The sequence below is a fragment of the Phyllostomus discolor genome, chromosome 6 (assembly GCF_004126475.2).
Source record: "Phyllostomus discolor isolate MPI-MPIP mPhyDis1 chromosome 6, mPhyDis1.pri.v3, whole genome shotgun sequence".
Taxonomy (NCBI): Eukaryota; Metazoa; Chordata; class Mammalia; order Chiroptera; family Phyllostomidae; genus Phyllostomus; species Phyllostomus discolor.
The window spans coordinates 15,547,285-15,571,384 of record NC_040908.2 but is presented as its reverse complement, the minus strand read 5'-3'; the positions used below and the strand labels follow the sequence as shown (position 1 = coordinate 15,571,384).

General features: G+C 52.0%; 1 protein-coding gene across 1 annotated transcript in view; it reads right to left on the bottom strand.

Annotated features, from left to right (window-relative positions):
• The window catches only part of PLB1 (phospholipase B1), a 90,549-nt gene extending 80,968 nt beyond the window's left edge, over positions 1 to 9,581 (bottom strand). Inside the window, exons 1-5 of the mRNA XM_036029952.1 lie at positions 9,431 to 9,581; positions 8,768 to 8,858; positions 8,380 to 8,431; positions 4,603 to 4,689; positions 313 to 375 (exon numbers count right to left, since the gene is read on the bottom strand). Of these exons, the coding sequence (XP_035885845.1) occupies positions 313 to 375; positions 4,603 to 4,689; positions 8,380 to 8,431; positions 8,768 to 8,858; positions 9,431 to 9,581 (444 nt within the window). The remainder of the gene's footprint in view (positions 1 to 312; positions 376 to 4,602; positions 4,690 to 8,379; positions 8,432 to 8,767; positions 8,859 to 9,430) is intronic.
• Positions 9,582 to 24,100: the final 14,519 nt, after the last annotated feature.

Here is a 24,100-nt window from a genome sequence, read left to right as displayed (position 1 = left end):
TCTGCTCCTTCTTCCTGCGTAGAAGGGTCTGTCAGAAACACCTTTTGCAAGAGAGAAGGGTTCTACAGCTGACCCAGGTTTTCTCGCAAAGGGTGAAAAGACAGGCTCCTCCAGTCCTCTTCCCTAGTCTTGACCTTCCTCACGGGATGCCTGCCACTATGCCACTTTCTCAACCCCATGGAGGCACCTTGAGAGAAACCAGAACCTTCCCTGCCAACTCTCAGAAGGGCAGTTCCCCCCATCTGTGGAAAGTCACCATAAGGAAGTGCCCGGGGCGTGGTCCCCCAGAGCTGGGGAAGCCGAGAACCTCACCTCCTGGAGCAGGTAGTCCAGCATCCCGGTCAGCTGGTCCATGCCCCCTGTCACGTGCCTCTGCTGCGGGAGGAGAAATGTGCTGAGTGGGGGTGGGGACAGGGAACAGGAGCCGAGGACGCCTGGGTTCACGCTCGCCTGTGCTTCCCCCTCCCCAAGACCCCCCACCCCCGCACCCCGAGATGATAGAGACAAAGGCCCTACCGGACCCCAGTTCCCCGCAAACAAGTAGAGAGTTCCCAGAGCCCCCTGGGGCTTCTGTCCGTTCTGACTTCCCCAACCCACCATCCACTAGACAAAAATCAGACTCCCCCAGATGAGAAGTTCCATGTCAGGGAAGGGCAAACTCAAGGTCAAAGAAACTCGACAGCTCGCACTGAGGGATGGGAGACAGGACTCACTCCAGAGGTTGATGGAGTCACTTCTGTCTGAAGAAAATCAGGTCCAAGGGGGAACACAATTACCCTTGGATTTCAGGCCCCAGATGGGCCTAAAACTTCCACACGGCACCTTTTTATCAGACTTCTCCCTGCCACCAGGTGTTTAAAGAACCCCCTTCCCACCCAGTGCCTGGCAGGTAATGAGAATAAACAAGCTAATGAGAGCACTTCAAAAGTAGACCCTGGCTTACCTTTTCCGGGTAAAAACAAAACAAACAAAAAACACAAAACAAAAATAAACTTTTACACCGAGACAAACTCCTCAGCTGCCTGCTAACCAGCTGTCCCCCGAGGGGACGTGGCTCAGACAGGAAGACGCGGGAGGCCCAGGAGCTGTGCTGAGTCCTGGGGGAACGCGGGCGGGCGGTGATTCTGCAGACAGCTGCCAATCACTCAGGCTGTGGCTGCCTGGACGCTGTCTCCCTGCTCCGGAGCGCTCCCCACCTCCCCGCCACCCCCACCCCCCCGCAGGAGTCCCAGCTCGCTTGGGTTCGAGGCTGTCCTCTGGAAGCCAGCTCAGCCCGCTCTGTTGCCACAACTAGCAACAAAGCCTGCTGCCTCATTTCCTTCAGTCTCAGTGAGGCTCTCTGAACGGGACCTTAAGCGTCTCCATTTTCTCTCTGAAGAGTCTTGGGTACTCTGTCCAGAAAGCTCCTGGATGCCCACATTTCAGGTCATCATCGCCCTGGGAGCTGCTGTCCCGACCGCAGACCCTGCTTTAGAAGCCTCTCAGCCGAGGGCGCATTCACGGCTACGGAGGGAATTGGGCCGCCCAGTCACTGCAGGGACTGAGTGGTTGTCGCCCGGGCCCCGGCTCTCCCTGGTCCCCGACTGCCCCTGGTCCGCGGTGGAAGACGCTACACTCTTGTAAAACGTCCCTTGTCTATAAGGGCACACTTAATAGACTCCTCCTTGAACCCAAAGTCAGGAAAAGCTTATTTTCCCAAACGGATTTGCACATTTTTATTTATATCTTTTGCTTTCAGTCAGAAGAATGTTCTATTATGAAACCTGTGCCTGAGACAAAACTTAACTTTTTCTAATGATTTGTTTCCTTGGGATTATTCCAAGGAGTAGGATTGTTCAGTCAGAAGATACCCGAGTAGCCTCCACTGCTTCTAAAGGCATTTGCGACAAATAAATGCATCGATTTTCTTGCGGTGCCCTGGCTATGCATTTTTTCTTCATTTTGTCTCTTCTTCTGACTGTTGCTTTCATCTTACTCACAACAAACTAGACTTCACAGAACAGTGGTCAGCATCCAGACCCTAGAAGCATCTTCGTTTCACCACAGTGGGCAGCCCGGGAGCCAGCCCGGGAGCCACAGGGCCCTGTGTGGGAAACGGAAATGGAGGTGGGACTTATTCCCGGCTCCCAAGACTGGGCGGTCTTTGTGCAAAAGGAAAATCAAGATGAAAGGGAAAAAATGCAGGAAAAAGGGAACTTGAGTAGATGCCAATAAGCATTGGCACGATGAACTAAATTTATGGAGCAGACACGCCCGGCTGAGGTCCTAAGGTGCGAATAAATCCGCCCCTGCCAACCTGACTAGGTGTCCACATGTTGGAGGGACTGCCCATACTGACAGAGAGTTTGACGACAAGTGCTGGGGAAGTTGTGGGGGGTGAGACCCCCGACACCGGAGGGATGGAAGGGGTGCAGCTGCTTTTCACAGTAACTGGGCAGCCTCCATTACAACTTAAAGAGTATGTGCCTGATGACTAGGGATTCTGTTTAAGACTCTGTTCTAGGGACTTTTCTCCCAATCACTTCAAGCATGACCCACGGAGTAAGAAATATGTCACATTACAACCCAAGGCACACACCTCTGCAGGGAACAGAGCCCCAAAACCATGAATCGATATTTACCTTACAACATGTAATTGACTGTAACATTTTACAGTCTATTCTTTTTCTGTTTTTATCGTTTTGGTTGCAGTCTTTAAACTGAATTTTGACCAACTAATATATATTTCAATCTGCAACCTGAAAATCACTGTATTCAGGAAAACACACACGTTCCAGGAAATGAACAAAACTAGGAATACCTGCATGGCCATCAGTAGGGAAATGATGCAACACAGCTTTTAGTGAGTCTACACAGTAGAATACTATTTAGCAAGTAACAGGAGCAAACTCGACCTATGTGTATCAGCATGACTATATCTTAAAAATATTCGGTCAGTGAAAAAATTGCTCATGATCTAATATTACCTGTGTTAAATCTCTCTCTTTCTCTTGCACATACACACAAAATACTATGTACTAAGATTCACAGATATGTAAGAGGCTTGGAAATAAAAAGAGGGAGAGGATTGGAGGTGACCTTTTAGCTTTAACTGTAATATTTTAGTTATTTTAAGGAGAAACATTTGTGCGTTGGTGATCTAACTGAAAACTAGCAACAGTAACCGAATGGGTACATGCAGGCGCAGGAAGGCCTTGCATGGCCAGGAATGCTTCCGAGCATAAGTGCGTGAAAGAAAGCAAGAATTCACATAGGGACGCTTGAACACGAAAGCATAGGGGAGAAATCACGGACGAGTGTACGCATCCGTGAAGGCATTCGAACATTTAAAAGTCAAACGAAAGCCAGCAGGAACAGAACTCACCCTAAACACAACAGCACGTGCCTGCACGTAAAAAGGGAAAGTGAATTCCCGCAGGAAGAGACAGCTTACGGGTGGGCAGGTCGACGAGTGGATACACAGAGGGCTACAGCAATGCCTAGGAGCTCGCATGAATACATAAATCCATGCAGAAATTTTGGTGTGCACTGTCTCTAAGAAGAGGAGCACAGAATATACTGGGCTTGTGAACTTCGCTTGGCATGGGAGAAAACAGAGGGTGAAGCAGAACAATGAAACTTCGAGATCTATATCCCACAAACCCAGGAGATGTGTTGGGCTGTTGTTCAACAGGGGCTGCTCCAGTGAGGTGGGCTGCCATCCACATCTTCCCAGGGCCCAGCATCACCAAAGGAAGGGGTTGGGAGGAGGGACCTCGGTCACACTCAGGGGGAACACGGGGCATTTGGAAGAAGGCCAGAGTGTATGTTGTGCGAGAAGGGCACAGGTCAGAGGAAGGTAGCACCCCAAAAACTTCACCCCCGCCTGTGCCATGGCCTGGCAGAGGCCCTGCGGTGGCTGGGAGGATGGCGGCAGGTAGTTACTGGTCTGTCATGAGTGGCAAAGACAGCTTGGTGTCAACCAGACGCAGGCCCTTGAAGAACGTGTGTGCCGTTTACATCATCATAGCCCAGGTGTCTCCCCACCCTTCCACTCTCAACTGATCCTCACCTGGACAACTGTCCGTCAGGACTTAAGTGCTAGATAGTCACCTACAGAACAACAAACGAAGCCACGTGTTCCAAGTCCTGCATCCGGGAACACCAGAGAGCCTGCAGGATGGTCTACATATGTGAACAGTGGGCTTCCCATCACAGCCAGAGCTCGTGTGAACTACAGCTCAAGAGACTGCGTGCCCTGCTTTAACCCCTCAATCCAGTGCTTAGACGAAATCAGAGTTAAAAGAGGCACAACGGTTTTCCCCTAGGAGGCCAATACTTCTCAAGTGTAGCATGACCATTGGCTGAACTCCTTCCTCTACAGCCCAGTTCCCTTTATCTGATAGGAAAGACGGGTGAGTTACAACACCTGTCCCTGTACATGGTTCCTATCCATCCGTCCGTCCATCCATCCATCCATCCATCCATCCATCCATCCAAACTCTGCAGTAGCTGCCATGAGGCCCCGCCCAGGTGCAGATCAGGCAGGTTTAGCTCACTGGCTCTGCACCGCCCCCCTCCCCAAGGCATCTACTGTCCCTCTGACCCCAGCCTGTGGCTTACCTGTTGGGTGAAGAGACACAGGTGGCAGTGGTTGGTGTTAGTGAAGAACACGTTGATGAGCTTCCAGTCGTTTTGGAAGTCAAGTTGCTGAGAAAAAGGCAACAACGGCATCAGAAAGGGATGGTGGTAAGACCTGCTTCCAAGAGAATGCTCTTTACATTATTTCTCAGTTTCACACACCCACATGCATAAAATCCTATTTATGGACTTTTTTAAGTATATGGTGGGTAACTCAACGTGTATAACTGCTCTCAAAGGCAATTTGGCAAAATCTTTTTTAATATATTTTATTGATTATGCTATTACAGTTGTCCCATTTCCCCCCTTCTCTCCCCTCCACCCTGTACCCCCCTCCCACCCACATTTCCCCCTTTAGTTCATGTCCATGTGTCATACTTATGATTCTTTAGTTTCTACATTTCCCGGACTATTCTTGCCCTCCCCCTATCTATTTTCAACCTACAATCTATGCTACTTATTCTCTATACCTTTTCCCCCTCTCCTCCTCCTCCACCCCCCTGCTGCTAACCCTCCATGTGCCCTCCATTTCTGTGGTTCTGTTCCTGTTCTAATTGTTTACTTAGTTTCTTTGGTTTTGCTTTAGGTGTGGTTGTTGATATTTGTGAGTTTGCTGTCCTTTTACTATACATGTCTTTTCTTTATCTTCTTTCTTAGATAAGTCCCTTTAAGCATTTCATAAATAAGGGCTTGGTGATGATGAACTCCTTTAACTTGACCTTATCTGAGAAGCACTTTATCTGCCCTTCCATTCTAAATGAGAGCTTTGCTGGATAGAGCAATCTGGGATGTAGGTCCTTGTCTTTCATGACTTGGAATATTTCTTTCCAGCCTCTTCTTGCCTGTAAGGTCTCTTTGGAGAAATCAGCTGACAGTCTGATGGGAACTCCTTTGTAGGTTACTGTCCCCTTACCTCTTGCTGCTTCTAGGATTCTCTCCTTCGTTTTTACCCTGGCTAATGTAATTATGATGTGCCTTGGTGTGTTTCTTCTTGGGTCCAACTTCTTTGGGGCTCTCTGAGCTTCTTGGATTTCTTGGAAGACTGTTCCCTTTGCCAGATTGGGGAAGTTCTCCTTATTATTTGTTCAAATACGTGCTCAATCTGTTGCTTTTTCCCCTTCCGATTCTGGTACCCCTATAATTCAGATATTGGAACGTTTAAGGTGTCTTGGATGCTCTTAATCTTTGCCTCAATTTTTTGAATTCTTATTTCATCATGCTTTCCTGCTTGGTTGATTCTATCTTCCTTCTGGTCCACTGTATTGTTTTGAGACTCATATTCCTTCCTTTCACTATTGGCTCTCCTCCGCGTGTCTTCCTGCATCTCTTTTATGGTAACCTGCATTCTTTCATCTAAATTTCGTCCAAAATCCACCAGTTCCGTGAGCTTTCTGATCACCAGTGTTTTGAACTGCGCATCTGATAGATTGGCTAATTCTTGGTAGCTCAAAAGGATGAGTCCTGGGGGACTGATCTGCTCTGTTGAAAACATGGTTTTTTTTTTTTTCCCTGTCTCTCCTTTTTTTTTTTTTTTTTTTCCGGTCTGGTTGCTCCTGTTACGGTGGGGGGCGGAGCCTTAGGTGCTCACCGGGGCTGGGCACCCCAGTCGCTAGAGTGTGACGTTATATGTGGGGGCGGGGCGGAAGCGGGAGCGGGGCGGGAGAAAACAATGGCGGTAGTTCCGTTTCCCTGGACTCAGACCCATGTCTGGGCTTCCGGGCCTTGAGTTCTGCCCTGGTCCACAATCGCTGCCCCTCTGGGTCTGCCGGCCGCAGCTTGCGTACTCAGGGATCACCGCTGCCTTCTTACGCGCCCGATTGGCTTTTGCGCCGATTTCGCGCCAAACCTTCCCCCGACCTCCGCGCGCCGCCGACCCGAGCCAGCCCCGCGCCCGCCGGCTCGTCTTCTCCTACCAGTCCGGATGAACGCGTCTACTTCAACTTCTTGGCTGCCCGACTTCCATTCAGATAAATCCTCTGCCGGATCTGGGTGTTATTCTGATAGTAAATTATTGTTGTAAATTATTGGTTTTCTAATCTTGGTTGTACGAGGAGGTACGGTGGCGTCCACCTATTCCTCCATCTTGCCGGAAGTCCGCAAAATCTCCTTTAAAAAATCTTAAGGGCATACCCTTCGATCCAACAATTCTATTTCTCCAAATGTCTTTTAAGGAATAAGGATGCTCAGGTTTAGCTGCATCGAAGAAGCCTTGTTTCTAACACTAAAAAAAACTGGAACAACATAAATGTCTAAACTAGGGAATTGCTGTGGAAACTGTGGAACACCATTAGATGAAACACTGCATAGCTATCAACATGGTGTTGGAAAATGTAACATTGTCATGAAGAAATATCACAGTTAGAAAAGCAGGTTATAAAAGTATCTACATCTAGCAAAAGCCCTATTTTATAAATACACACATGTTTGGAATAAACGTGCTTGGAAAAAATACTGAAGGGGTTGTACCCTGAGTTGTCAACAGCAATTATCTCTGGGAAATATTCCTTTTGTTTACCTGTGTTTTTCTGTTTTTTCTGTAATAAACACATATCACTTGTGGAACAAATAAAATAAACGTTTGTTTTGCTCTTTTAAAGGCCACTGTGATGCAGTTGCGGAGTGCAAGACTGCAAATCAAACACTGGATTTAGCCCTGACTGGCTGTGTGAACTCGGACTTCCCATGAATCCCCGGGACTTCAGTTTCCTCCTGTATAAAACCGCAGGGTTGGATTCAAGACCCCCCAGGTATGTTCCGGAATGTTGTGATTACTCCAGAAATTCCGGCATTCTCTTGTTAGGGGGAAACCAATTTTTTAAAACTTTTATTTATTTTTAGGGAGAGGGGAAGGGAGAGAAAAAGAGAGAAAAACATCGATTGGTTGCCTCTTGTACATGCCCCAACCAGGGATCAAACCTGCAACCCAGGCATGTGCCCCGACTGGGAATCAAAGCAGCAACTTTTCACTTTGCTGGATGATGCCCAACCCACTGAGCTACACTGCTCAGGGCAGGAAACCAACTCTCTATGGCATATCCCCTGCATTTGTCCCTGTCCTGTCTAACCTGCAATGACCCAGCTTTAACACCTGAGGTCTTTAATGAGCCCATGGCTGATGGGGACAGTGCTGCCCTTGGTTCCAGTGGTCCAGGCTCAGTGCTTGGTTAGAGCCAGCTGGGTACCAGGCCCCCAGCATGTCACCCAGGCACCCAGCCAGGTCACGGAGGCCTCCGCCTGAGAACTGAAGTGAACACGGTAATTAATAACCACCACCACTGCGCTTCTGTGATGATGACAGCTACAAGCCTTCACAGAGCATTGCCTCTGTGCCAGGCACGACCACCACCTCATTTAATACTTCCTAAGTCCTGTGCTACAGCCTCTCATTATGCCCACTTCACAAATGGGAAGACTGAGGCTTAGAGAGGCTAAGTGCCCTAACCAACATTATATAGCGAGCAGGTGAAGAACTCAGGGTTCCCATTTAAACCGCTCTCCCTCTGGACCAAGCTCTCTCCCACCTCCCTAAGTGGGAAGGCACACGGGCCCTCTGCTACCACACAGACCACCACTGTGCACCTAAAGGCAGCCCTGTGTTCCAATGGCCTCCGGGAAGAGCATGTGAGGAGCACCCCGGCCACGCTGGTGGCTGAGTTCAGGGCACAACGGCCGTGGGGCCACGGCGGCCTGGAGTGTTTGGTCTGAGTGCCTCTCAGCAGGCACGGGCAGCCCCAGCCACAGAGCCGGGCGGAATCCTACCTGGTTCTCTTGCATGCTCCTCACCAGTTCTTTTGCCTGAGTCCTCAAGTCTCTGCACGGAGGGAGGTGGGTAGAGAGATCAGTTAGACACAACTTTGCCCAGGGCTGGAGGCTTGACCCTTGCCCCAGCCTGGGAGCCAAGCTCTGAGTTCAAAGCTGCCCTGTACCACCCCTGGCTTCTGGAGGGCAGACCTCGACCTGATTTTTAACATTAGGTCCATCAGGGAGACTTAGGTCAGCACAGGAGATGCATTTTGGCCTTGGCTTAATACAGACCTCTATTTTTAAGCCTCTTGGACTAGTCCAGCCCCCACCCTCATCCTCCTGCCCAGATGCCCGAGATCGATGGGAGCACACAGCCCTGGAGAGAACCAGCGAAGGGACTTACTCAGCACCACTGTGGGGCACCGCTCTCTCCCCCGGGGGGCACACGGGCCTCAGCACAGACGGATTGAAGTGTCTGATGATGTCTGAAAGGACTAAAGGGGGAGCTGCTGTGAGGGTGTGGCTCTGGCGGTTGGGGGTCACCTGTAGAGACTGACCCCTCCGGGGTGAAGTGCCCAGGGTGGCTGCCCCTATTCCAAACCCTGCCCTTCACACCTGCCTTAGGCTGTGAGGTCAGCCTCGCAGCAGGCCCCTGGGAGTGAAGGGAGCTAAAAATTAATCTCTCTCAAGGGCTAGGCCAGGCTCAGTGCTGAGCGCCTTATATTTGTGAAGGAGAAACTGAGGCTGGGAGAAGGTACACAGGATGGTAGCCGAGGTCTCTAGGCTACCTGGACTTGTGTGCTGTCGACCCAGTAGGGAGAGTGTGCTGGGCAGGCTGCCTCCCAGCCCTCTCCCCTCCCGAGAGTGACAGCAGGCTGGGAAAGCTCCGGGAGCGACAGGGAATGTGTCCCAGAGCTGACAGCCAGAGGATCGCTAAAAATAGTGCTGCCAGGAGCAGCGAGGTTGTGTCTCGCTCCCGAGAGAGGAGAGGGCACAGCGGGGAGAGTGTCACAGGAGGGAGGCGCCCCCACCCCCACCCTCAGTTCTCCCCTCTTTCTGCCCCCACCCAGGCACCGGGGGCTCTGTAGGAGCGGGATCCAGGAGGCAGCGCTGGAGGCTCCTTGAAGGAGCTGACGCCGCAGGCAGGAGGGCGTGGGGGCAGCAGAGCTGGGCTGGGTGCCAGGGGGCTGGGTGCCAGGGGGCTGGCTGCTCGGCATCGTCAGCTTGGGCAGCCACCCAAAGCCGTGTGTGTGGCTCAGTCGTCCTCATCCTCAGCCGAAACTGCTGAGCTCCCTTGTATAGGCAGCCCTGGCCAGCCCGGGAAGGAGCCCACTCTCACACGCGGTGAGAAAAGGGAAAGCTCTGGGGCCAGTGGACGACTACAGGACAGTGTGTGCGTGCATGTGTCCGTGTGTGTGAGTACAAATGTGTGTATGAGTGTGGGATTGTGAATGTATGTGAGAGTGTAAGTATGAGTGTGTGACAGTGTAAATGGCTGAGTGTGAGAGTGTGTGTGAGAGTGAGTGAGTGTGGGGGGACCTTCTCCTCCCTGGCATCAGGATGGTCTGTGAGGGCGAATGACCTCCCCCGTGCTAAGTCTTTGCTTTCTCACTGACGGCATGTGTATCACGTGGCTTCTCTGGTCGAACAGGACCAGGGCTCTTTCCCCCAAACCTGCCTGTCACTCCATCGACATCCGCTGTGTGCCTGCTCTGTGCTGTCCGCCCCTCTCTGGCTCTCCGAGGGGCCGGGCCACCTGTCTTCTCAGGGACCCTGCCTCGCACTGAGACAGTCCCTCCCCGCCCCCGCTCAGTGTCCCCATCTGCACACTGGGTGGTGGGGAGGGCACGGGGGATCCGGAGAGCTCTGGGGTCCTGGGGCTGAAGGACAGGTGGGCTGCGCTTGGGCCAGCCTTCACACACTGCATGGGCCGGGCTGTCCCTGGAGCCCTTTCCCCTGGGAAGACCAGGTGCTCCTCTTCAGGCCCAGCCCCCAGTGGAGCTTCCCGGCCCTGCGCTCCTCTCTCCCCCACCTCCCCTGCATTCAGTGGGCTGGATCCACTGGCAGCTACAGGAAAATCCTGCCTCTGAGGACATTCAGGTGCCCGCTCTGCTCTCACTGCCCTGCCTTCTGCGGCATCTCCGGCCAGGTGGGGCTCCTGGTCACTCTGCTTAAGGACGGGCAGTCAGGACTTGTTTCCGGGTGGGCAAGGGACAAAAAGAGGAGGCAAATTGCAAAATCAGGCAAAGCAGCTGTATTTGCGGTTTCAGGGTCTAAACTACATCCGATCCTCCCAGACACCACAGATACGCCATTGCCTTTCTTTCTCCCCTTCCGTTTAAGGGGAAACAGGGCCACACCCAGGCAGAGCTGGGACAGCCACCTGGTCACGGGGGGACTTGGCTTTCAGAACCCTTTGATCCTTTCCCAGGGGACTTTCCTACCACCTTGGCCACCAATATCCCCTCGCCTGTCGATCGGATCCTGGAGGGCTGAACACCAGGCCCCCGGCTCCCCTGCCGGAAGGGGAGGGCTGCAGGCAGCCAGTGTCTCGTTCACCCCTGCCCTCTGCAGGAGCCTAGCGATTCCCAGGCCCTGGTGAAGCTCACTGGCTGAACCGGCAGGACACTAGCCCCCTCACTGCCCCTGCTGTCACAGGAGTGTCCGCTCTGCGGGCACACGCACTGCGTCTGAGCCTTCTCACTCCAGCTGTGAGCAGTGGCTTCCCTGGCAGTGACCCTGAGCACCAAACAGGTGACTCTCACATCCCGCTCTAGGCTAATTCAGCCGGCGTTAAGGGACTTGAGGTTTCAGGATTACCTAATACAGTCACAGGGGGCTCTGATGTTAAATGGGAAAAAACAGGTTACGGGTGGCCTGTTACAAACACATTCTTACGTAAAAAGGCCAAAATGTTACACTGATAATTTCCAGACAGTGGGATACAGGTGGTTTTCATTTTCCTTCTTCTTCTGAATCCAATTGACATAGTTGTAAGTGAGGGAGTTGTTACAAAAGGAACATTAGACCAGGTCTTCTCCTGGTGGGGGTGGGGAGCAGGGAACAGGGGTAGTTCCCCAGGTGAAGCGCTATGTGTCCGGCTCTGGGGTCACAGGGGAGAGGGAGCCTCGGGACCCTGGCCTGGCCCTCCCCCGACGTCCCTCCCACGTCCTCTAACCTACCAAAGCCCCCTGGTCCTCTGCTTGGGGACACTCAGATACAGTTCTCAGGCCTCCTTTCAGGGTACATTGACCTTTCATACCCAGGTTCCCTGTCTGCCCTTCCCTTTTCTCCTTAGGCCCTGTGACAAAGTGGCCAACGGGGTACATTCTCTTCATTTAGCACAATGCGGCAGTGTCAGGAGAGACGGGCACCTGGCCATGAGTCTGGAGTCTGGCCACGAATGCCCAGAACTCACCTGTCACCACGTCCACACACGCCTGCTGTGGCCTAGTTCGGGTCCTGCAGCTAGAAGGGAACAGGCACGGGTCAGGCTGTGTTTGTCACCTGCCCACCACCCTTCTCCTGGGCTGCTGCGCGCTGTCCCCTGACACACTCCGGCTCAGCCTGGCTCCACCTCTTCAGTGACCCCTCCTGGAGACACAGCTCAGATGGCAATGGAGCCGCCCGCCCACGGGTGCACAGCTCCATCTGGCCCAGGGCTGAAGGGGCTTTGGCCCCTGGTGGAGGAGGCTGGCCCTGGTCTACCCCGCACGCTGCCCCCTGAGCAGAGCAGGGCGCCTGGCTGCTGGTGGGAAGGAGAATCCCACATGCATGTTCCCTGCTTTTCCTCCCGTTCACCCAGAGGAGCCCGGGGTTATCTGATGGCACGGGAGGCAGGAGACTGGGTTCTGTCCCCACTCCTAAGGGACACCTGCTCCTGGGGGAGCCTGGAGCAAGGCCTTTCTCTCCCCGGGCCTGGGGTTTCCCCATCAGTGGAGCAAGGGGAACAGATCTTCAGAGGCTCTGCCCCGCTCTGCTGCTCTGTGACTCCAGCATAGTTACCCTGGCTGCTCCTCGGCGTCGACGCTCCCCGAGTCTGCTCTCTGGAAGAGATAGGAGGTGGCGTTAATGCAGCCAGGGGAGGGGGCGGAGCCCGTCTGTGCCCCTGAGACCCCAGCTGCCTGTCCGACAGGCCCTGTCACGGATTCCCGGGGGCCATGGGTCGGCAGAAAGGTCCAACTGCCCATGCTAGTGTTGCAGGGAGGGAAAAATCAGCTCCTCTGCAGCAGGGGTGTCAGAGCCCAGAGAAAACAGGGAGGGTTGCGTTTCCCTCAGAACAGAAAGCAGGTGCTGGGAGATAGATTTAAACACACGGTAAAACCGTATGAATATTCTAACTAGAAAAAAAGAGACTGTGTGACTGTCCATCCTCTACAGCTAACTTGGTTCATTGCCTGGGCCCCGGGGTAGCACGTAAGCAGCACCAGGGCCAGAGTCTGCCTGGTCCGTGCTCTGGACTATGTTTCTTGGGCCTAGAACAGTGCCTGACACATCATAAGTACTCAGTAAATATTGGTTCAATAAATACTAGCTGAGTGAATGAAATAAGTTTCTGATTTTCCTCTTGGTAAAGTGCTGGATGGCACAGGACCCTCTGTACTGGAGACGTGCCCTGGCCGTAGGGCTGGAGGTGAGGTTGTGGTGACGCCCCCTCCGGACCCCCCACCAGGGAGAGGGTCTTTTGCAAGGTCCCAGAGACGTGTGGAATCCTGCCCCGGACATAGAGAGTGCTCAGTGCACAGGAGCTATTGTCAGTGTCATTTTCAGAGACGTTAATTCCTAGAAGACAGAGTGTCCAGGTGCGGTGCTGACAGCTGTGCCTACCTTGCCCACACCTGGCCTGCTGCCACTTCCCTTCAATACCGTCATCATATCCCCCCAGCACGAACGACAGCCAGTCTATAAAACTGGGTCACATCCGAGGAGCCCCTCAGCAGGACAGGCTGACCATGTCACTTCTCGGGAGTCCCTCGCCCTCAGTGAGGGGGAGTGTGAAAGGCAACATTTCCAGGGAAGGGTAACCAGTTAAATAAAAGTTGCACCACAATGCCAGTCAGGGATCACAAAGAAAGATGCCAGCAGGTGGAGTCCTGAGGGAAGCAGCCCCCGCCCCACCCCTGGACCCCGGCCCTGGGGCCGAGGCCACAGGGACAGCTGTGCCTGACCCAAGGGGGTCTGACCCACAGCAGAGCTCTCGCTCAGGACAAGCTCGATGGTGAGGGTGGGGGACAGGGTAGGTGAGGAGGGGAACGGAAGGGGAGAGCAAGAGGAACAGGGCTCAGAGTGGGCAGAGAGCTGGGGAGAAAGGTAACTCGGGCCAATGCAGCACACTCCTGCGTCTCCACCGTGCCCACGCCCACAGCCGGCACTTCCTCCCCCCCTCCACTGGCCGAACGCCTTGTTGCAAGACCTAGCCTTGTGGCAGGCCTGGCACTGGGGACGCAAAGTGAAGTCAGACACAGGCCCGCCTTCACGGTGTTGGACGGAGTGGATGGTAACGTCCCTGGCACGGAGAAATGTCTCCGACACTTAGTCAACGCCCAAAACAGTCGCAGACAGAGTATTACAGGATGACCTTACTTAGGTCACACACACACACACACAGCGCAGCCTCTCCCCCCTCCCCAAATGTGTGTGTGCGTGCATGTGCCGCACGCACACTGAGGCAGAGGAGTAGGAGCGGTGAATGGGGTCTTCAATATTTTATACTATACACACGCGTTGTGGTTGATTTTTGCTTATATTAAACGCGAGTCACAAGTGTTAGTTTGAAACCAATTTTTACAAACATTTACGGATCTGATATTTTAGTTCTCTGAGGAAAAGAGAGTCCGGAGCAATTAAACAAACAAGTGCTGGTCACTGCCACAGGTAAGTGTCTGTCCTCAGTTACAGAAAGCCCCAGGATCTCAAAGCAAATGCATCTGAATTATGGACTTTTTCCACTTGAAATTCATGGTCTTGTTTTTCCCAAGCCTGGCTTTTTAGGCGCCAGGGTAGGCTCACAAAGGCTGGGAGTCACCCGCCCACCCACAGGGCAGGCAGAGGGGGGTAGCCTCAGGGGAGGCTTTGTCCTGAAGGCTGCGGTGCCCGTCAGTGTCAGTGTCACGGTAATGACTCTGGGGCCGGGAAGCAGTCCTGGACTGAGGCTGCGTTCCGGCGCCCAGGGCCTCGGGCTCACAGGAGGAGAAAGGATGAGCTGAGTGACAGGCTGGAGCTGGGAAGGGAAGGGGGTCTGAATAATTCATGAATTTGGAGCTCTGTCAGAGCTGGGGCCACAGAGCGGGAGTCACTCATTGGCTGCAGGTAACTGGAAGCCTGACTCGGGTGGAGATTTTCCTGCGGGAACTTCCTGCCCGAAGTGGAGAACCCGAGTCCTCGGGGGCGTGGCGCTCGGTCCAGGCCCTGGAATGTTACCGTCAGCATGCTGAGGCTGGGTGCTGAGTACTGGTTCGGCAAGGTCAACCCGCTGCCCGTGACATGAACACGTCTTTCCTCGCTTACTCCCACCTCCCCCTTCACGTCTCTCCCAGCAGTAAACCACCCTCACCCCGATGCACGCACGCACACACGCACACACAGAGTCACACATGCAGCCTCAAACCACCAGCACCTCCAGGAGAAAACAGGGGTAGGGAGCTCTGCCTGCCGGTCTCACTGGGGTTTCTCAGGTGAAGTCCCATACTTTCCATAGGGCCGCCACTGTGCTGGGGGCGGTGGGCCGGGGCCTGCAGCGAGGTGGCTGGAGGGAAGGGGCTGAGGTCGCAGGGAACCATCTGCAGCAGGACCAGGGGAGAGACCCTGGGGAGCAGATGACGCTGGAGGGAGAGGAACGCCCTGGCTCGGGTGTGGGAGGTACGGCAGGGCTCTGGGGCAGAGCAGAGGATGCCTGGCAAGTGGTCTGTCCAGCTGGGGGCCACTGGGACTGGGGTGGGGGGGGTCTGTGGGCAGCAGGGCTGTGGGCTTTCACTCAGACCAGGTCAGGGGGCACTGTGGGGAGCCAGGGTGGACAGTGACTCTGGCATTCACTCTGCCACCCAACCCCTGATTAGATGCCTCTTTTTGTGCGGGTTCCTCTCTTCATCTCTTTTTTTTATCGCCCTCTGTCTCCTTCCGACATGGGAAATATACCACTTAAAACATTTTAGCAAGGATGCATGCATTTTCAAAACTTTACCAGTTTTTTTCTTTATCTTACAAAGTTTAAAAGATTACTTTTAAAATCCTGTGTGATCTTTGACTTAATTTATCAATCAATGGGTTTAAGTCATTAATGAGAAACTCCAAAAGTTTTCTAACCTGAACATAAAGGGAGGCATTGATTTGATTAAAGAAAAAAAAAAAGACTCACAACCCCCCAGATGATAGCATTTCTCCACTCAGAGAATAAGCTTCTCTCCCAAAATGAAACATCCTGCCGGGCGACCTGGAGCTCCTTCAAAGGGTCACCAATCCCAGAGCCTGTCTCCCACCTCCATCTTCTCGAAATACTCACAGTTTCCACATCGCCAATGCCTGCCACAAATCTGATATCAGAAGGTCTCAGGAGTGGACTGCAAAGACAAGGACCCAGGTAAGAAGGTCAGGTCTGCATCATCCACGATGAAGGCCAAGGACACCAAACAGGAAGGTACCTCCCCGTGGCCCCCAGTCAGGGGACAGAGGCAGAGGTTGAGTCTTTCAGCCACGGGAGCGGGGAACTGAAGACCAGGTGGTCAGTGGGGCCTGGGAATCTGCTCAGAAGAGGCTCCCTCCTCCCTGGAGGCCACACTGTGAACTGAAGTCAAGGTCTCCCAAACGTGTCCCAAGGAAGGTCTCTCATGGCCCTCATTTCCCCCTCTCACCTGTTCACGGCTCTGTATTTCTGGACCACCACTAATAAGAGGGCAACATTAAAATGCAAACCACCTGGGTACACAAGGGTCCCATTGGCTCGAAGATTGCCAGGGAACAGCCTCAGGGCTATGAACACACCGAAATCGGATGCCAGCAACCCTGCAAAGGGTCCCCCAGGAAGCCTCCTTGACCCACCTGGGCGGCCGGCACTTTTAGACTTAAGTCTCCCAGAAACTTCTGACTTGTTCCCTGCAAGGGGCTCCCGAAGAAGCCATTTCTCCTAGATGTGCAACAGATGTCTTTTTCTGCCCACTCTCCTCATTAAACAGAGTGCAAAGAATGACACGCTTAACCGCAGACCCTGGAAAGTCAGCGCAATGCAAACGTAAATAAAGCCGTTAAACAGTGTATGACTTGGCCCCTTAATAGGATAAAGCAAGAGACCATGGCCAGCTTAAGAGCAGCATGCAGAGCATCTGGGTGCTAGACAAACACAGCCCATTACAGGGGGCAAGTGTGAGAGCAGCCACTGTGGCTACCTTACGGACTGGGGGAAGGCACACGAGGGACTGGCCTCCAGCCCGCCTCTCCCGTGACACTGCCTGCCTCCTGCAGGCGAGCATTCCCGGAGGCCGCCATGTCAGCCAGGCACCGTGGGCCATGCTGGCTTCGTCTCCAAACTGGTCCATCGGTCTGTGTCCCTCCATAGAATAAGTGAGGGGAAAAGCAGAAGGGCCGAGGGACTAAGGACAGGAAAGAGGGAGGCGTTGAATGGCCAAAGGCACAAGAGCCATAGGGCCGGAGTCTCTGCCAGCCACACTGGCACCACGGCTCAGGGTCACCACCTGACGTAGGAGGCATGTCAGAGACTGACTTCTTCGGGTCGCATAGGAACTGAAAAGTCTCCGGGTTCTGCAAATACAACCGAACAGCAGGAACATCAGCTGCTTTGTGTGGGGCTGCTGTGGGTCCAGAACAGCTTGGTGTAGAAAGGACCATGTACTTGTTCTATTGAGACTCAGAATCCAGATGCAACAACTGGCCACAGTCATGGTCTCACTAATCCCTGCTCCCCAGAACAAGAGGACCCGTGCCTTCTGACAATGACTTTAGCAGGTGGGGTGGAGAAGGAGGGAGAGTAAAATCAGTTCTTGGGATGATGACAAAGTCCCGGAGGTGGACAGTAATGATGGTCACACATGTGAATGTACTAAACTTAATGCCACTGAATTATACACTCAAAAATAATTAAAACAGTAAATTTTATATTATGCGCATTTTATCACAGTAAAAAAAAAATCTTTAAGAAGAGACCTGAAGTCCATAGACTAAAGATTAAAAAAATTCATCTGTGTGCCTGACTGGTGCGGCCAGTGGGTTGGGCGTCGTCCCACAAACCGAATGGTCGCTGGTGTGATTCCCGGTCCAGGGCACACACCTGGGTTGCAGGTTTTGGTCCCCAGTTGCAGTGTGTGCAAGAGGCAACCGATGGATGTTTCTCTCTTGCATCAATATTTTTTCTTCTTTTTTCTCCCTCCCTTCCCCTCTCTAAAAATAAATTAAATTTAAAAATTCATCTATGCTATATTGATTTGCATTATCTCCTTTCTCTCCTTTGATTACTTACACAAAAGCGGGTATTTAAGGCATTATGTTTGTGTGCTGCCAGAAGCTGGGTGAACTTGAAATTGGAGACCTATGTCTCCCCTGGATTGGCCTGTCCTAAGCCCAGAGGGTTGCCAAGGGCAGAGGAGGGGCTGGGCGACCAGGGCTCTGGTCCTCCAGGCCACTCAAGCTCCTCAGGGGCTCACAGGGGTCCAGAGCAGCCTCTGCTTCTGTGAATCACGTGAGAGACCTTGGGAGGGGAGATCGGATGTTTTCTCCCCAGAATTGAGAGCGGAAGAGGAAATACAGCAGGTCCTTAACTAAAGTCATCCCATTCAACTTGTAAGGTTGATGCGATGCCATAGCAACTTAACTCGTGTTTATGCCAACTGGCCTGTGGTAAAAGTGGTTTTGTTACAGTCTGTCCCTGCAGTTACAGGAACTGAAGGACGACAGGGAGGACGCACTGTTCTCCCGCAGGGGAGAACGAGTGGTAACTGAGTCCCTGGACCACGCCTCACTATCACAGGCTGATCCTCTTCAGTCACTGATTGCAGGAAGAGATAGAGCATTTACTCTCAACCCTTATCTTGGGGATGTTCTGGGAAGACCTTACCCAGCTGCCTTCAAATAACTCCTGGCCGCTGCTTCAAGGTTCACAAAGATAACAAGCCCATTTATAGCTCCTTCTGGACACTTCTGGGAACCACCCACTCAGTCTTCAGGAATGATGGGCCCCCAGACTCCAGGAGGGACGGCATGCTGTCTCTGTCTCTGTCGCTGTCTTGCCAGGCAGCCAGACTGGCCCTGCGGGAAGCAGCTCATCCAGCCCATTCCCTCCAGGAAGGAACCTGCCAGCTTGCGTGGAGACTTGGATTCATCCCCCGGAAGAGACCCCGCCAGCCCTCTGAAGAGGACAAAGTGCTCACCTCTGGACACAGCTGTTCTTCCAATGTATTCTCTCCAGGAAAGGCATGGGCCTGGGTGGTCCCTAAAATAAAGCAAAAATATACAGTTCCAGTTATTTAGCTGGAATTGACTCCCGCCCAGATTTGTACACTTCCTGCCCTTCCTCCCACCAGAGCTTTGTGCCCAGCTCATCAGCATCCTTCAAGTCAGGGAAAATCTGGATTCCATTTCTCCGGCTGTCACCTCTGCTGTTTGGGACCCTGTACGTCCACACACACAGCCCATTAAAGAATCACCGGGCTGAAAATGAATGTGTCACCTGCCAAGGGTACGCAACGACCCCGCCCCACACGCATGCACATCACTGTGGATTCCTTTCTTGGTTCCTTAGCAACGGGCAGGCCTCCTGAGGCAGGTAACATTGGACAGATAGCGGCTGTTGTTTGGGAAGCCAGGACATGGATGGGGAGGGGAAGGATATTCTGGAAGAGGCTGATGAGTGATGCGAGCTTAGGAGAAACGCCGCTCATGGGATTCCCAGCAGCCGGGACCACACGTGACGGCTGGACAGAGGCTGTGTCCTGGGTCCTTGGGCCGTAGGTGACGGGCAGAAAAGCAGGTGGGGAGCCCGCAAAGACGCTACCCTCGTCCCCGCTTACTTTGGGCCCAGTCTTTTAAAACTTTACTTTTTACTTTTAAAAAATAAAATTTACATACAATAAAAACAAAACAGACTCATTAACCTTATAAATACATAAATAATAGTATAGTACAATTAACGGTGCTCTAAGTAAAGCAGCCAACAGAAACCCGTGCACAGGGCCTCCACCGCTACAACCGAAAGCGATTCCGTTGTTGACATGCTCACGTCCGCCATCAGGCCCCTGGTCGGGCACACCTTCCACTCGGCTGTAATCCACGAGGATGCGAATCTGTATCCTGCAAGCTCCCTCTGATGCTGTACCTTGCGCATTTTTCACATTGTTATGTAATCTTGGTGCTTCCTTCCACAGCTTCCTGATACATTCATGATACTGACGTGTGATCAGAGAGCCAGGCCCCTTGCCCCCTCTGAATTCTCCCCACCCAGTCCTCTGCTCTGGATGCCATGTGAGGTCGTGCCAGGTGAGACCCCCAAACAGCACTGGGCAGTGCAAAGGGGAGGCCTGGCCTGGGGGGTAGAGCTTAACTTCTTTTCCGCCCCAGTCTTCTAATGCACCTTTACTTGTTTGACCCTGAAAAGACTTTTTCTGGAATTTGATGAGGAACAAGAGTGTGTTTCCATCTCACAACCCCTGAGAGGTCAATCAGACACTCATTTCTTGTTAAAGCTCATGACAGGAATGGTGGCTGTCACCTGCCCTCAGACCTCAGCGACCCTTCTGGAACTCCCAGAAGAAAGCTCCTGCACAAAAAGAGCCACGTGGTGATGGGAAGGCGTGGGCACTGCCAAAGGCTGGAGGACAGGGCACGTGGCTGTGTAGGGGACGGGAAGGCGGGGTGGGTGGGGCTTCGCAGACAGACAGCGCTGGGCTGTGGAGCTGCAGCTGCCAGGCTGCTCGGTGAGCAGCGGCGAGCTGTGCTGGGTCTCCGAAGGGATGAGTGTGAAGGAGTGTTTTAAGATGCTCATCACTCTGGGAGTAGTGAGGTAGATGAATGAGCAGGGCAGAGATTTGAGGCTATTTTGCTAATATTTTTAAGCCAGGACGAAAATCGATAGGGTAGCCAGCTGTTATATGCAGCTTCTATGTGCCGGGCGCTATTCTAAGCACCTCCACAAGACAATTCACTGAATGCTCACAACTCCAGGGGCTAACTTTTGTCCCCACTTGACTGATAAGGGCCCAGCAAAGTTGAGCAGCATGTTCAAGGTGACAGTGAATGGTGATGGTGGGATTTGAACACGGGCAGTCTGGCTTCGTGGGCTGTGCTCACAACCGAGAAAGTAAGTCTGAGTCTGGCACCTGGACCAGGGCTCGGCACACCTGTCCTGCAGAGGGTCAGTGGTCAGTGGTTTAGGTTTTGCAGACCATACGGTCTCTCTCACAATTACTCTGCTCTGCTGCTGTCACTCGAAAGGAGCCACGGACACTGTGCGAACAAATTGACCTTATTTATGGAGACGAAAACTTGAATTTTATAAAATTTCCATGTGTCGTGAAATATTCTTTTCTCCCCCAACTACTTAAACAAGTGAAAGCCTTTGTGAATATCAGCAAACTGATTTTGAAGCTTAAAAGCCAACAGAAAATTGAAGGGGATGAACAAAGTCAGAGAGCTAATGCCGCAAAACTCCATGACTCTGTTCTAAAGCCGCAGTCATCAAGCCAGTGTGGCCCTGGCACGGGGACAGACAGAGAACTCCACAGGCCCGGACGCAGAGCCCAGAAAACCCACGTGAAGAGAGTGAACCAATCTCTGACGGAAGAACAAAAGCAATCCAATAAAGAACAGACGGTCTGTTCAACAAATGTTGCCGGAACGACTAGACATCCACGTGGGAAAGACGAATCGAAACATGCAGAAGCCATTCCCAGCTCATAGTTCGTACGAAGACAGGCAGAAGGCTGAGTCTGGCCCAGGGGCCACGGTGTGTCCCCCAGCGCCTGACCTGGACTGCCACAGGAAAGTGGGCGTCAAGCCGGAACGAGAGGGTGGCACTCTGATCAGCAGTTGCCTTAGCCCGGGGTCCTAGGTGGAAACCTGGGATCTACCTCCAGACTACCAGGCTGGTGGCTGCCGCCACACCCCTTCAGTGGGCTTGCCAGGACCTTCGCAGGGACAGGGACACAGAGAGCAGAAGCCGCCTCTTCCTGGCCTTTGAGAAATGCCCCACTCAGCACCCCTAGCCTTCCAGACTCCAAGTCTGAGAAGAAGAAGAAAAAAAGGCTCTTCAAGGAAAGTCATTGACCCCCTGATATAAACAGTAGTTTTCTTTAAAAGGAAGAAAAGAAACAAGATGGGAAGGGAAGGGAAGGGAAGGGAAGGGAAGGGAAGGGAAGGGAAGGGAAGGGAAGGGAAGGGAAGGGAAGGGAAAAGATTTTAGGTCCTGGCTGATGTGGCTCAGTTGGTTGGAGCATCAGCCCATAAATCCATAGGTTGCACATTTGATGCCTGGCTAGGGCACATGCCTAGGTTGCAGGTTCGGTCCCCGGTCAGGGCACATACAAGAGGCAATCCATCGACGTTTCTCTCTCACACGGTTGTTTCTCTCCCTCTCTCATCCTCCCTTCCCCTCTCTCTAAAATCAATAAACATGCCCTCAGGTGAGGATAAAAATGTAATAAAAACTTAAAAAATATATTTTTTGATAGTGAATATACTCAGAACTCTATAAACATTTTAAATTAAATAATATAAGGAGACTATCTAGCCCAGTGCCTGCACAAAGTAGTTACTGAACTATGTTAGTTTGGGTAAAAGGTGCTGTTGTTTTACCGTCAGAACAATCCAGGGAGACAGATGTCACTATCGGCACAATTTCACAGCAGCAGAAGTTAGACATTTCTCTTGAGAGAGGCAGGATTTCTCTGGGAGATCCCCTGTGCTGACTCTAGTTCTAAAAAGCCTTAAAGGGGCTCAAAGATGTTATTTCTGAAGAGAGTCGATGGATTCCTACAATTTTTCCTGCAGTTGTTCTGGACTATTCTGGACCATAGTTTTTTCCTCTGTAGACATTCTATTATTATACATTTCCACATTGAGGGGGAGGAGAGGGGAGAGTGGGAGGGGAGAGGTTGGGAGGGGAGAGAGAGAGATTGAGAAAGACCATCTGTTGAGAGTTGAAAATGCAGCAAGAGTTTAAGGGGCCCCAAGTCAAAGAGACATAGAGTAAGCCCCACATTTGATGCTGTGTTTACTCCTGAAGCATTGGCCGCATCACAGGCAACAGTACCAGAAAGCAGGAGGCTACTGTGCAGTGCAGGGCCGCAGCAGCTCTGCGGGGGTGGGGAAGATACGGGCGTCCAGTGCCCATCAAGGAGGAGGGGCTGTGGTCAGGGGCCCCGGGCTTCCAGGTGGGACTTCCAAGAGCGAGACCCTTGGAGCAGGGATAAACTTGAAATAGACCAGCCTCCGAAAAGACCGAAGCCTGGCTCTTTTTTTTTAGGGTTTTTTTTTTTTCAAGTTTTCCATTACAGTTTACATGTGTATTAGTTTCAGGTGTAAGCACAGTAGTTAGAAAATCGTGTACTTTATCGAGCGGTCCCCCTGATATTTCAAATAACCACCTGGCCCCATGCATAGTTATTATGACATCATTGACTGTGTATATTCCCTGCTGTAAGTTACATGCCTGTGACTATTCTGTAACTATCAACTGTGCTTCTCAATCCCTTCACCTCTTTTACCCAGCCTCCCCCGCCCCTCCCCGCTGTCAGCTGTCAGTCAGTTCTCTGAATCTGTGAGTCTGTTTCCATTTTGTTTGTTAATTTTGTTCTCTAGATTCCACATGTAAGTGAAATCATATGGTATCTGTCTTCGTCTGACATAGTTCACTGAGCACAATACCCTCTAGGCCCTTCCATGCTGTTACGAGAGGTAAGATTTCATTCTTTTGTGTCACATTCTTTCTTAGTCCACTGTGTATGTTTATCACGGGTTTGAGTCTGGCTCCAGCTTGGATGACGGTGACCTGTCTCGACCTGCCTGAAGCTAAAGTAAAGCCTTATGGGAGACCATAGCAGCAACCCAAACATGATATTGTCTTTCTATGTATTCATATCTGATGCCTGCCATCTAATTTTAAAAATAATTACCAGGAGGCAACACAAAGTAAACAGAAAATAAGAAAGGAAAAAAATAAAAACAAAAACCAAAACCAGACAGTGAAAGGTGGTGGAATGATGTGGGAATAAATGGGTAACATCTGTGGCTCTGCCAGCCTGACATTTGTTCCCTGTCAGGGATACAGGTGAGCCCATCAGGTAGTTTAATGGGGAAACCCCCACAATGAGAAGGGCTGAGGTATGCTCTTCACACAGTTCGGGCTGACTGGAAATCTATGTGTGTGGTGGGGAGGCCTGCAGGAGCCCCACGTGAGATTAAAGCAGAGACGCTGGAGGGTTGGCTGCAACTCTGTGTTTCTTTTCCAGCCTGCTCACAGACCAGTAAACAGAGCCTTGCAAACGCACAGCGTTTGAGCGGGACCTCTCTCCGAGTCATTGGCTGGTCACTAAACCTGAAGACTCAGGCATGGCCCCCAAGGATTCTGGGAGAAAAAAAGAAATGCAATAAATAAAAAAACTGAGTGAAGACAACAGTGGCTACACATAGTGAGGGAGACAGGTTTCACAGTTTAAGCCCAGGCAAGTTATTAAGAATAAATCACTGACTCTCAGAAAAATAAAGCAGAATCAAGAATCACTCAGTCTTATCAAATATG